Source organism: Octopus sinensis, linkage group LG4, assembly GCF_006345805.1.
Source record: "Octopus sinensis linkage group LG4, ASM634580v1, whole genome shotgun sequence".
Lineage (NCBI taxonomy): Eukaryota > Metazoa > Mollusca > Cephalopoda > Octopoda > Octopodidae > Octopus > Octopus sinensis.
Window position 1 is genome coordinate 155,894,574 of NC_043000.1, and position 13,283 is coordinate 155,907,856.

Here is a 13,283-nt window from a genome sequence, read left to right on the forward strand (position 1 = left end):
AATCATATCTACTTAAATTTTGAATTAATTATACGGCCAAGGTCTGTAGCTTTCACTTAACCATCAGAACAGATCATCATCTTTATAAAGCAACTAGCAGTATCGCCCGGCGTTGCTCGGGTTTGTAAGGGAAATAACTATATAAGCATTTTTAGAGATGTAAAGTATAATAGCCATCTCAATATGGCTAACCACAAAGGGGGGTGTTACTGTAGCTTTTTACGTTCTATGATTTAATAATACATTTTTAGAGAGTTACTTCCCTTATATAAGCCAAAAATGCATTAAAAATGGGAAAAAATTATGGTAAATTTTTTTTTAAATCGTAGACTCATTGTAGACCCAGAAGGCTCGATATGAATCACGACTATAAGATACCAGGTTTTGGTTAAACTGCACCGCAAAATGTGGGAGTAGTTAGGAATCTAAATCATAGGAGACAGACACACAACTTCACTTTTATATATAAAGAATATTTTGATTTGGTATGTAGTGTTTTTTATATTCTGCAATTGATAAGTAATTTAGTGTTTGCCATTTTAGCTATTAGAGTTTTTCCCTTGTTTGCTTTAAATGTAGCCAACAAGTTAAGAACCTGGGACAGAGATGTGAGAAAAGAGAATATAAGAACATGAGAATTGAAAACTTACCTGGCCAAAACATATCATACTATAGGTATCATTACAAATGATATAATGACTGAAAACAACTTTATTACAGGAACTTGAGAGGACTGCTGGTTTCTGAAGTATTAAAAATAATTAGTTTTAAGAATTATAATCGAAGACAGTTTAAAGATTATATATATATATATATATATATATATATATATATATATATGGAGAGAGAGAGAGAGAGAGAGAGAGAGAGAGAGATAGAGAGAAACATAATTAATCATATAGCAAAATTGAAAAAATTGAAGTAATATCAGTGATAGACAGCAGGTACATACTATGAACTGTTTCCAAACTTCTGTGGTACAATGTAGAGTGTGTACAGCCCCTTTTCCAACACGAACCATCAAGTTATCAACACTACAGTCAACACTGATGAGCTGACACTGTGAAAGAAGAAATTCAATAAGAAATAGGTAAAATTTAGAAGTGTTACTGGGATAAAAAGGGATGCGGGAGAAGAGGAAGAATTTTATTTTGTAAACATAAATATTTAGAATGATGAAAAAAATGTTGGTAAGGATGATAAAACCAAAAACAAAGCAAGAAAGAATAGATTAAGAAATGGAACAAAGATGGAAATCAAAGAACAGAAGCAAATGTTCAATTTACTTTATTAACAACTAGCAGTATCGCCCGGCGTTGCTCGGGTTTGTAAGGGAAATAACTATATAAGCATTTTTAGAGATGTAAAGTATAATAGCCATCTCAATATGGCTAACCACGAAGGGGGAGGTGTTACTGTAGCTTTTTACGTTCTGAGATTTAATAATACATTTTTAGAGAGTTACTTCCCTTATATATGCCAAAAATGCATTAAAAATGGGAAAAATTGATGGTAAATTTTTTTTTAAATCGTAGACTCATCGTAGACTCGCGCTAATACCCAGAAGGGCTCGTCGATATGAATCCCGACTATAAGATACCCGGTTTTGGTTAAACTGCACCGCAAAATGTGGGAGTAGTTAGGAATCTAAATCGTAGGAGACAGACAGCACACAACCTCACTTTTATATATAAAGATATAAAAGATAAGTGCAAAGAAAAAGGGAATTAATTGAAAATTGCTTAAATTTCTATATATAATGGTTGTGAAATAATCACTGATTGTCAGTGTTGTTTTGATATGTTATATCCTGTGATATATCATGGCAATACTGATCCCAAATCAAACTCCTATAACAAGGTAGTCATCATCATCATCATCAACATCGTTTAACGTCTGTTTTCCGCGCTAGCACGGGTTGGACGGTTCGACCGGGGTCTGGGAAGCCAGAAGGCTGCACCAGGCTACAGTCTGATCTGGCAGTGTTTCTACAGCTGGATGCCCTTCCTAACGCCAACCACTCCGCGAGTGTAGTGGGTGCTTTTTACATGCCACCAGCACAGGTGCCAGGGGAGTCTGGCATCGGCCACGTTCGGATGGTGCTTTTTATGTGCCACCGGCACAGAAGCCAGTCGAGGTGGCGCTGGCATCGGCCACATTTAGATGGTGCTTTTTATGTGCCACCGGCACAGAAGCCAGTCGAGGCGGCGCTGGCATCGGCCACGTTCGGATGGTGCTTTTTATGTGCCACCGGCACGGAAGCCAGTCAAGGCGGCGCTGGCATCGGCAACGTTCGGATGGTGCTTTTTACGTGCCACCGGCACAGAAGCCAGTCGAGGCGGTGCTGGCATCGGTCACGTTCGGATGGTGCTTTTTATGTACCACCGGCACAGGTATCACAACTATTCATACTATTTCACTCTATGATACTATGACATAACCATTACTAAATTACAGTGATATACAATAGTATGGTTGTATTTTTTTTTTGTTTGTTTGATCCAGAATCTGGAACAAGGTGCTCTGCCCAAGACTCTAACAGACACTTCATTGAGATTGATGCTTTAACATTTTTGTCCAACAGTTACAAGCTGATGGCAGCGGGAAAAACATGTGCAGAGGATAGAGGAGGAGTTCCGAGAGGCTGACATTTGGAGAAGCAAAGACTAAGTGTAATGAACTAGTGCAAAGCTTGGGAAAGGAGGACAGTATGGATGATGAGATAAGAAAAAAGTGTCTGTGTGGAGTTGGTATAGGTCCACCCAGTTTCAAGAAGCAGACATCATAATAGGAGTGATACAAAATGAAAGAAAGAAGAGACACCACATCTAATTAGTCAAGAAAACTTTTCACTGGATGCAGTGTAAAATCTGTGTGTGTGTGTGTGTGAGTGAGTATAACAATAACAATATCCCAGATGTGACTGTACTATTTTGTAGATTTCCTAAGAGCCTTGTTGTTGGAATGGATGTAGTATATTTAGTTAGTTAGTTAGTTAATTTTTTGGCTCAAAAAGCAAAAAGCAAGGCCATGTAGGGGGACATAGAGTTATGTACAGGGTGGTGTTCATGCAAAGAGTTCAGGCCACTTGTGGTCAAGGGAGACTTTGAACCGAGCGGTCGTCGGCATCTTCACCATCTCGTCCGGCAGCTTATTCCACGGATCCGCAACCCAGACGGAGAAAGCCCCTCTCCTTCGATTGAGATGAAATCGTCGCAGGTAGAGCTTTTCGGAATGACCCCGCAGCCAACGCTCTGGAGCAGGAGTGAAGAACAGCTCTTTCGAGAAGTTACACTTTCCACCTATGATGTTGTGAGCAAGAATGAGATCACCACGTCGGCGTCGTTTTTCTAGAGAATAAAGGTCGAGCGTCTTCAGCCTTTCTTCATAAGACAAATGCTTGAGACCAAGAACCATGCGGGTAGCCAGCTTCTGGACTCTTTCGAGATGCTGTATGTCTTTGAGGAGATAAGGAGAAGAGGCTCCAAAAAGGAAGGCTTTTCTTTGTCGCACAATCACTGCTGTTGAGGTTGTGCATTCACTAGGAGAGATCTTCAGTGATGGTGAGACTTAGCATTTGAAGTGATTATGAGAATCCTAGTTACTCATCATCCACATTCAGGACAAGGTGAGCTCTAATAGTGTTTCCTTGAGATGAGAATGTTTTATGTCACTGGGCTGTTAAAGGAGGCATAATTGCAATGACCCTATCAGAGGATGTTTTTGAAGTCAATACAAAGTGTCTAAGTTGCATATGAAAGATGCACAGATGCAGAAGATTACAGAAGAATGAAAGGTGATATCTATGTAGGAGTGAGCATTATTGCATGTGATAGCAAGTAGGTTACTAAGATGTTGCACTACCGATACTAAGACACCATATGATCATCAGCGTTTAAAATCCACTTTCCATGCTGGCACGGGTTGGATGGTTTGATATGGAACTGGCTAGCAAGGCACTGTCCAGATTCCAGCCATCTATTGAGGCTTGGTTTCCCCAGCTGGATGCCCTTCCTAATGCCAACCACTTAAGAGAGTGTGCCAGGTGTTTTAACGCAGTACCAGCACAGCTGCTTTTTAAGTGGCACAGGCACCCTGCTCTGCTAGTACTGTGACTAAAATACAATACCGTACTTTTGATGTCCATATTCTTACTAAGACACTATGCTATGCTATAGTAATACTCTAAGACACTATATCATAACACAATAATATTGTAACTAAAATACTATGCCATATTAAGGCAGTACTACAATATCCTAATATCATACTACAGCCATACTGTTTCAGAGATATTATATCATATTATAACGATACTATTACAAAGACAATATTATACTATAAGACAACAATATTATTACTTAGTCACACTATGTAAATAAATTTCACTGAAAATATATATATATATATATTTACGAAGTCTAGATAGATATCTTCAGCTAGCAGTCCTCTGCTACTCTAGATCGATGAAGGGAAAAGACCCTGAAACATGCATGTCTCTAGATGCAGGCCTAGCTGTTGGGGGTATTTGTCTCCCCTTCGTAAATATATAAGGACACAGGGAATGTGTCGAAGCCATCAGGAGGCGTCAATGCTTCCTAGAGCTAAACAGCGATGGTGTAATTCCCTTTATGGGACTGTCACGTTAAGTTGACAGTATACAACCACTCTATCGCCCCACCACCGTACATATCTCTATGAGATATTTAGAAATTTAATATTTCTGATTATGTAATATGACAGTACTGCAAGACAAAGAAAGTATTTCTACCAAGTCATTCACCCTGCAAGAACTAAGATCCAAATCACCTTCAAATTACACCCTTACTACCTTAAATGAAGAAAGGATACATAGGATACAGCAGTTAGAGAGAGCCCAAAGTAGATGGATGGTCACCAATATTATGCTTTTGACCAAGCCATTTGTATCAGTATTGTCACTAAGATACTATACCTATTTCTTTACTACCCACAAGGGGCTAAACACAAAGAGGACAAACAAGGACAGACAAACGGATTAAGTCAATTATATCGACCCCAGTGCGTAACTGGTACTAAATTTATCGACCCCGAAAGGATGAAAGACAAAGTCGACCTCGGCGGAATTTGAACTCAGAACGTAGCGGCAGACGAAATACCGCAAAGCATTTCACCCGGCATGCTAACGTTTCTGCCATAACACCACAATTGCTAAGTGACTCATTCAACTGTATGTTGTTGTAAATCCATCATAGATATATATCAAAGACTCACCTCACCATCAGGTATTATAGTTACTTCCCCTTGTAAGCTGAATGGTTTCACCACAGTCTGCTGAGTGAGGTAGCGGAATTCTACAATATCCAGCTGGCAGGCACAGGAGAACTGAAACAATAGTCAATTACATGATTAAATTCACAGTAATACACAAGGTGTGTGTGTGTGTGCGTGTATAAATGCGTGTATGAGTGCGTATATTTTAAAATGCCTTAACTAAGGTAGGCTTGGGTAACAGATGTTTCCTATCATTATGATTATCGTTTAACGTCCCTTTTCCATGCTGGCATGGGTTGGACGGTTTGACTGAGGTCTGGGAAGCCAGAGGCTGCACCAAGATCCAATCTGATCAGGCAATGTTGCCACAGCTGGATGCCCTTCCTGACGCCAACCACTTCTAGAGTGTAGTGGGTGCTTTTTATGCGTCACTGGCACGGGTGCCAGTCAGGTAGCCCTGACATCGATCACATTTAGATAGTGCCTTTTATGTGTCACCAGCATGGGAGCCAGTCAGGCAGACATGGCATCAGCTACAATTAGATGATGCTTTTTATGTGCCACTGGCACAGGAGCCAGTCAGGGGGCACTGGCATCAACCATGTTTGAATGGTGCATTTTACATGCCACCGGTACAGGAGCCAATCAGGTGGGCACTGGCATCAATCACATTCAGGTGGTGCATTTTATGTGCCACTGGCATGGAAGCTAGCCAGTCGGCACTGGCCACAGCTACGATATTGGTTTTACTTGACTGAACAGGTTGTCTCAAGCATATATTGCCTGATGCATCAAGGGTACTTTTAAACAGGACAGACATGTAGCACTGGCATCAGCCATGGCTGTGATCTCACTATATTTACCAGGTTTCTCAATCACAGTATATCTCCAGAGGTCTGTTGCCAACCCTTGCCTGTCTCCAGACATGGTAATATTTCCCCTGTGACTAGACTGTCTTTATGAAAGATTGGAAACAAATGATACCTATTTCTTTACTACCCACAAGGGGCTAAACACAGAGGAGACAAACAAGGACAGACAAACGGATTAAATCAATTACATCGACCCCAGTGTGTAACTGGTACTTAATTTATCGACCCCGAAAGGATGAAAGGCAAAGTCGACCTTGGCGGAATTTGAACTCAGAACGTAACAGTAAACGAAATACGGCTACGCATTTCGTCCGGCGTGCTAACGATTCTGCCAGCTCGCCGCCTTGGAAACAAATGATACCATTTGTGTGACAGCAACACTCATGTACAACTATCACATATCACAACAAGGAAGTAAAAGAAAAACATGCATGCACACACACACACACACAGGGACTTATATACACTGTACTTTTTAAAGTTTCTATCCACCAAATCCACTTGATTTAGCCCTGGGGCTCAAGTAGAAGACATCTACCCAAGGTACCACAGAGCAGGATTGAACCCAATGGCATGTTATTCAAAAGTGAACTACTTTTCATGGTGGCTAAAATAAATACCAGTTGAGTACTAGGGGTCTGATGCTATCAACTGTGTTCCCTTCCAAAATGCGTCTTTCTTCTTATGTTAGAATAAATCTAAACTTCAAACTATAAAAACTTTTCTAAAATGTAAGAATATAAAAATTCTGTTTAATTCATTTTAAGATGTGCATCTTTGGATGATCTTACTTGCAATGATGTTTTTGTAGTATGTCCACCAGAGTAGGATCCCATCACAGCTGGCGATTCCAATATTAGCACACCCCATTCTTGGTCTGAGGGGTCATTATCTTGGAAGGTAAATGGCTTAAGTTTCTCTGGTACATCTAGATGAAAAGGAAAAAAAGTTCATTATGTCAAAGCATATCTGAGATAATAAAAAAATATTATTAATAACCTAGCTTAAAACTGAATTAACTTTCATACTCTACACACATCACAATGACATACCAAAACATTTAATGATATAGTGAATGATTATGATGAACAATCAAGTTCAGCAAATAAGAAAATTATAAAATGATTACAATTATATATATATACTAGCAGTATCGCCCGGCGTTGCTTGGGCTTGTAAGGGAAATAACTATATAAGCATTTTTAGAGAGTTATAGCCAAAAAGTAGCAAAAAAATGCATTAAAAATGGAAAAAAAATGATGGTAAATTTTTTTTGAAATCGTTGACTCATCGTAGACATTTTTAGAGAGTTACTTCCCTTATATAATAGCGAAAAAAATGCATTCAAATGGAAAAAAAATGATGGTAATTTTTTTTTTTTAAATCGTAGACTCATCGTAGATGTGTGCTAATACCCAGAAGGGCTTGATATGAATAACGACTATAAGATACCCGGTTTTGGTTAAACTGCACTGCAAAATGTGGGAGTAGTTAGGAATCTAAATCGTAGGAGACAGACACACAACTTGACTTTTATATATAAAGATATATATATATATTACTACATATAGGCACATTACTACATAGGCGCAGGAGTGGCTGTGTGGTAAGTAGCTTGCTAACCAACCACATGGTTCCGGGTTCAGTCCCACTGCGTGGCATCTTGGGCAAGTGTCTTCTGCTATAGCCCCCAGCCGACCAATGCCTTGTGAGTGGATTTGGTAGACGGAAACTGAAAGAAGCCTGTCGTATATATGTATATATATATATGTGTGTGTATGTGTTTGTGCATCTGTGTTTGTCCCCCTAGCATTTCTTGACAACCGATGCTGGTGTGTTTACGTCCCCGTCACTTAGCGGTTCGGCAAAAGAGACCAATAGAATAAGTACTAGGCTTGCAAAGAATAAGTCCCAGGGTCAAGTTGCTCGACTAAAGGTGGTGCTCCAGCATGGCTGCAGTCAAATGACTGAAACAAGTAAAAGAGAGAGAGAGAATATCTGTTTCAATTGCATAATTTAAATCATATTCTTCAAATGCAGTACTTTTGTGAACCAGTGCACAGTTTATACATTATCTCTATATATTTCAGACTAGCTGATTCAATTTTGTTTTGGAAGTGACACTAAGAAGCAAAATATGTATCTGTTGCTCTTGCAACCACTTCTAATGTGATATTTTTTTCGCACCTAGCTCTGATGTATGTTGTCTTTTTTTTTTTTTTAACACAATACATTTTTAAAGGGATTTTTCCTAAATGGAAACCACAGCCCCTGGCTTTTTCAACTACACGCATACATTAAATATGTTATATTTATAAAGTTCTATGTTTTAACAAGTTTATAACAAACAGTAATATTATATGTTACAAGTAATAAATGAATCTAAAAAGAAAGCCTGTAACTATTCTTGCATTATTGATTACACTACAGAGCATTTCTTAATGTCTCCACTCAAATTAGGCACAATAAATGAGATTTTCTGCTATTTTAACTGTATTATTTTATCTCAGCAAGACCCATCCAACCCATGCCAGCATGGACAACACATATTAAATGATGAAGATGATAATGATGATGATAATGGTGATTTGCTTGACTAAAGGCGGTGCTCCAGCATGGCCACAGTTAAATGACTGAAACAAGTAAAAGAGTATAGTAAAACATTCGTCTGTTACATTCTACTTCATACAGTTAATATATAGTTGTTGTAGTTCATATTCTTAATTAATCATGCTTCAGTGAGGAAGCACCTGTTTACTGGTGACACCTGTATGTGTTGCTGAATCACCACCATCAGCTACTACAGCTAGTAGAATAGGCTATTTCTACAGTAAAATTTTTTCTGTTAATTTATAATTCAAAATATTACTTTACAAAAAGCAAATGTGAATAAATCAAGTTAATCATTCGAATACATTTGTTCCTCAACAGGAAATACTATTCACCTCAATTTTAATTAACCCTTTCGTTACCAACCCGGCTGAAACAGGCTCTGGCTCTGTAGTACAAATGTCTTGTTTTCATAAGTTTTTAATTTACATCTTCCACCAAACCTTAGTCACAAATACTGTACCTAACACTAGCATAATGATAACTAAGTTATTTTACTAAATTCTTTGTTATATTTAAAATAATTGGGAGAAACACAGATCATCTCAAAATAAATACAGTAACGAAAGGGTTAAAATTTGACTAAAACTAATTTTATAATGAAATATTTTCTAATCCATGTGAGTATTGTGAAATGGTGGTAAGGAGTGAGCCAGTCAATTTTGTAATAAAAGTGTGATTTCGGTGGAACAATTCTACTTGGCTCATTATTCTTACCAGTGATCTCAAGTTTGAGCTAAGTATCTTACAGAGATAGAACTTTCCAGGCTACTTTGCTATCAGCACATAGAAGGATGAGCAAATAGGGAAGTAAATTCAATTAAATAACAGTTAAATCTCTGTCAAATCACACTCTACTGTGTTAAAAAGCAGGAAGGATGGATTAGATAATGTAGTCTTTGATACACTGTATCTGAAAGAATGAAAGTGTGATGATGGCCAGTGATTCTGGCCATCATAAATCAGCAGAAACAAGATTGACCTGAAGGTAAATAACAACAACAATACACTGATAATATTAGATATCAGCAGTGATATACAAACTTGATAAAAGTTGAAGACAATATTCGAGAATGCAGAAAGTACTTTTACAAATAAAACTTACCTTGACCTAAAACATTAAAATGGTTGCTGAACTTCAAAAGGAGTGTTGGCATGGTAACAAGCACTTGGACAACTGGAACAAGACTGGGGATGAAGCATGAGTCAACACGCATGCAGGCTGCAAGGGAAGCTGGCAACACACACGGATAGCTTCCATCAAAATCATCAACCCTGAAGTATAAACATTTCTTTAATTAGTATGAACAGTTAGCAAAATGAATACTAAATGATTAGGCTATCAAGGTACCAACAACATTTACCCTTCTCGGTCAGGAAGTATTTCAGTCATGAAGGCTGAGGGTATCTTGGCATCACTCACCAAATCTTTTGTGAGCCGCTCTCCAGCTATCTATCTGCAGCTTTATATAGCTATGGTAAGACCTCACCTGGAATTTGCATCACCGGTCTGGAACCCCTATCTTGCCCAGGATATCAATCGTCTGGAAGCCGTTCAGCGACGTGCAACTAAAAGAATACCCTCCATTAGGCATTTGCCATATTCTGAACGCCTTACTTCCCTGGGCATGGACACATTGAAACTCCGACGTCTGGCAGCTGACTTGGCAGACACCCATAAAATTATCAACCATCTTACAAACAATAACTCTGAGCACCTTTTCAAACTCCACCCGTCTAACACCCGCGGACATATTTACAAAGTCAGAAAACAGCACAGCTCCCATGACTTTCGGAAATATTTTCTCACGCTGAGAGTTGCTGAAGCATGGAATAAACTGCCGGCATCAGTTGTTAGTTGTCGGAGCACTGCATCCTTCAAAACTTCCATGCTTCCTGAGATTCGCCAACACTACACCTGATTTTCTCCCCTCCATACACACGCAAGTGTGTATCTGACTCATACATTGTTTGCCTTCCAGACATTTGTACATTACTGCATATACTCTATACGCACTTTCTGACAAGTTGTGGTGCACCTGAGCACTGTATACAATAATTTCATTATTATTATTATTATAATAAAGTGTGTCTGTGTGTATGTGTGTGTATTCATTACATGCAGAAGAAACTGTATAAGATATAAAATAGCTACTTGTATACTATATTATAGCATTGTGACAGGCAAATTTACAGAGTATTCACTCATATTATTATGTATGAGTGTGATATGTTTAAAAATGCCATATATATTTGGATGGGGTGAGCAGATGAAAATCATCCAAGCCATATCCAACCCAAATATTCTACCTGTTTTATGTTCAAACTGGCCAAATCAGGCATCTTACACTTACCCTAAATGTCATTCTAAAAATAAACAATCACATTATCAAAATCTCAAAGCTACAAGATAATATGTGATTAATTTAAAACAATGGGAATAAATAAACATTACATTTGACAGAGTAATCTGAGTGCTAAAGGGTTAAGATGGGAAATCTAAAATTTTCTCATACATGAATGTATTAGTATACATATATATGGAGAAGTCTCATCATAGCTGATGGGTCTGCAAGAAATAGCTCCAAATCTCCATCAAATTACACCCACCTGTCTTAAATAATGGCAGATACATTAGATAATGATAATGTAATCATATATATTAAATGGATGATTAAAGTTGAAATCATCATCATCGTTAAACATCTGCTTTCCATGCTGGCATGGGTTGGATGGCTTGACTGAGGACTGGTGAGCCAGAAGGCTGCACCAGGCTTAATCTGATCAGGCAAAGTTTCTACAGTTGGATGCCCTTCCTAATGCCAACCACTCCGAGAGTGTAGTAGGTGCTTTTTAAGTGCCACTGGCATGAGGACCAGTCAGGCAGTTCTAGCAATGACCATGCTCAAAAGGTGTTTTTTACGTGCTACCTGCAGGAGAGCCAGTCCGGCAACACTGGCAACGACCTGCTTAAATGTTGCTTTTTACATGTCACCAGCACATGTGTCAGTAAGTCAACGCTGGCAACGATCACACTCGAATGGTGCTTTTTACATGCCACCAGCACAGGAGCCAATTTGTGGCCCTGGCAACGAGCACGCTCAGATGTGCTTTTAACATACCACTGGCATGAGTGCCAATCAGGCGGTACTGTCATCGGCCATGTCAGCGATTTTGATTTGATTTCACTTGCCTCAATAGGTCTTAGCAAGTAAAGTTTATTGGCCAATGAATGAGGGGTACTCATAAGTGGGCTAGTTACACCCACTGGCATAGGCCATGGGCTAAGGTCTCACTTGACTTGTCAGGTCTTCTCAAGCACAGCATATCTCCAAAGGTCTCACTAGTCATTGCCTTGGTAAGGCCCAATGTTTGAAGGTCATGCTTCACCACCTCATCTCATATCTTCCTGGGTCTACATCTTCCACAGGTTCTCTCAACTGCTAGGGTGTGACACTTTTTCACACAGCTGTCATCATTCATTCACTACACATGACCATATCAGTGCAGTTGTCTCTCTTGGACACCGTATCCGATGCTTCTTAAATCCAACTTTCCGCTTACACTTTGTTGTGTATGCACACTGACATTATACATCCAGCAGAGCATACTGGCTTCATTCCTTGCAAGCTTATGCATGTCCTCAGCAGTCACAGTCCATGTAGCATGACTGTTCGTACACATGCATCATAGCGTCTACCTATTACTATGAGCGATAGGCCCTTTGTCACCAGCAGAGGTAGAAGCTCTCTTAACTTTGCCCAGGTTATTCTTATTCTAGCAGATACAATTTCAGAGCATCCACCCTCGCTACTGACTTGGTCTCCTAGGTAACGGAAGCCATCAACTACTAGTAGTTTTTTCCCCTGGAATGTGACGGAAGCTGTTCTCTGCACATTTTCAGTGTTTGTAGCACCTGAGCATTTGCCACATACAAAAACTATCTTCCCAGTCAGCTTTCCTTTGATATTGCCGCACCTTTGATTACAGGTCTGCTTGACCAGGGATCATCTGGAGTGAAGTAATAATAACACACAAGGCACAGAAATCCAGAGAAACGCAGGCTTAAAGCTGAACAAGTGTTGTTCATAACAGAAATTTTAGTAAGAAACTTACCCTGATGATGTGGAGGAGTGTGAATGGCAGGCTGTATATTTCTGATGGATGACAACACGCCACATTTGTGCAGCCATCAATTCAGGACCATTGACGGCCCTTACTTCAGGTAAAGGCAAAGTACTGCTTTCGTTTTCAGACAGTGTGAAGTTCTGATAGGCAAAGAACTGGTTGACCAACGAGTCCCAGTACTGCAGGGTGCACGGGATCTACAAGATTAAAAGAAAAACATAGACAAACTTGAGCAAAAATTGACAGTAAATAGTGAATGTTATGACCAATTAACCTTCCTTTGATATTGCCGCATCTCTTATGTAATCATAGCTTGCACTGGGTACATCTTATGGAGTTTCTAACAATGTCTTTCCTACCAATCAAGTAAGGCCATCTACCTGAAGGGATTTGTGATTTGTCTGCTCTCTTATTCACTAA

At 39.2% G+C, this 13,283-nt stretch overlaps 1 protein-coding gene across 1 annotated transcript in view; it reads right to left on the reverse strand.

Annotated features, from left to right (window-relative positions):
• The window catches only part of LOC115210945 (vacuolar protein sorting-associated protein 13B-like), a 155,149-nt gene that overhangs the window by 67,638 nt on the left and 74,228 nt on the right, over window positions 1–13,283 (reverse strand). Inside the window, 6 exon segments of the mRNA XM_029779736.2 lie at window positions 651–743; window positions 953–1,060; window positions 5,254–5,364; window positions 6,917–7,053; window positions 9,841–10,010; window positions 12,852–13,060. Coding sequence (XP_029635596.1) covers window positions 651–743; window positions 953–1,060; window positions 5,254–5,364; window positions 6,917–7,053; window positions 9,841–10,010; window positions 12,852–13,060 — 828 coding nt within the window.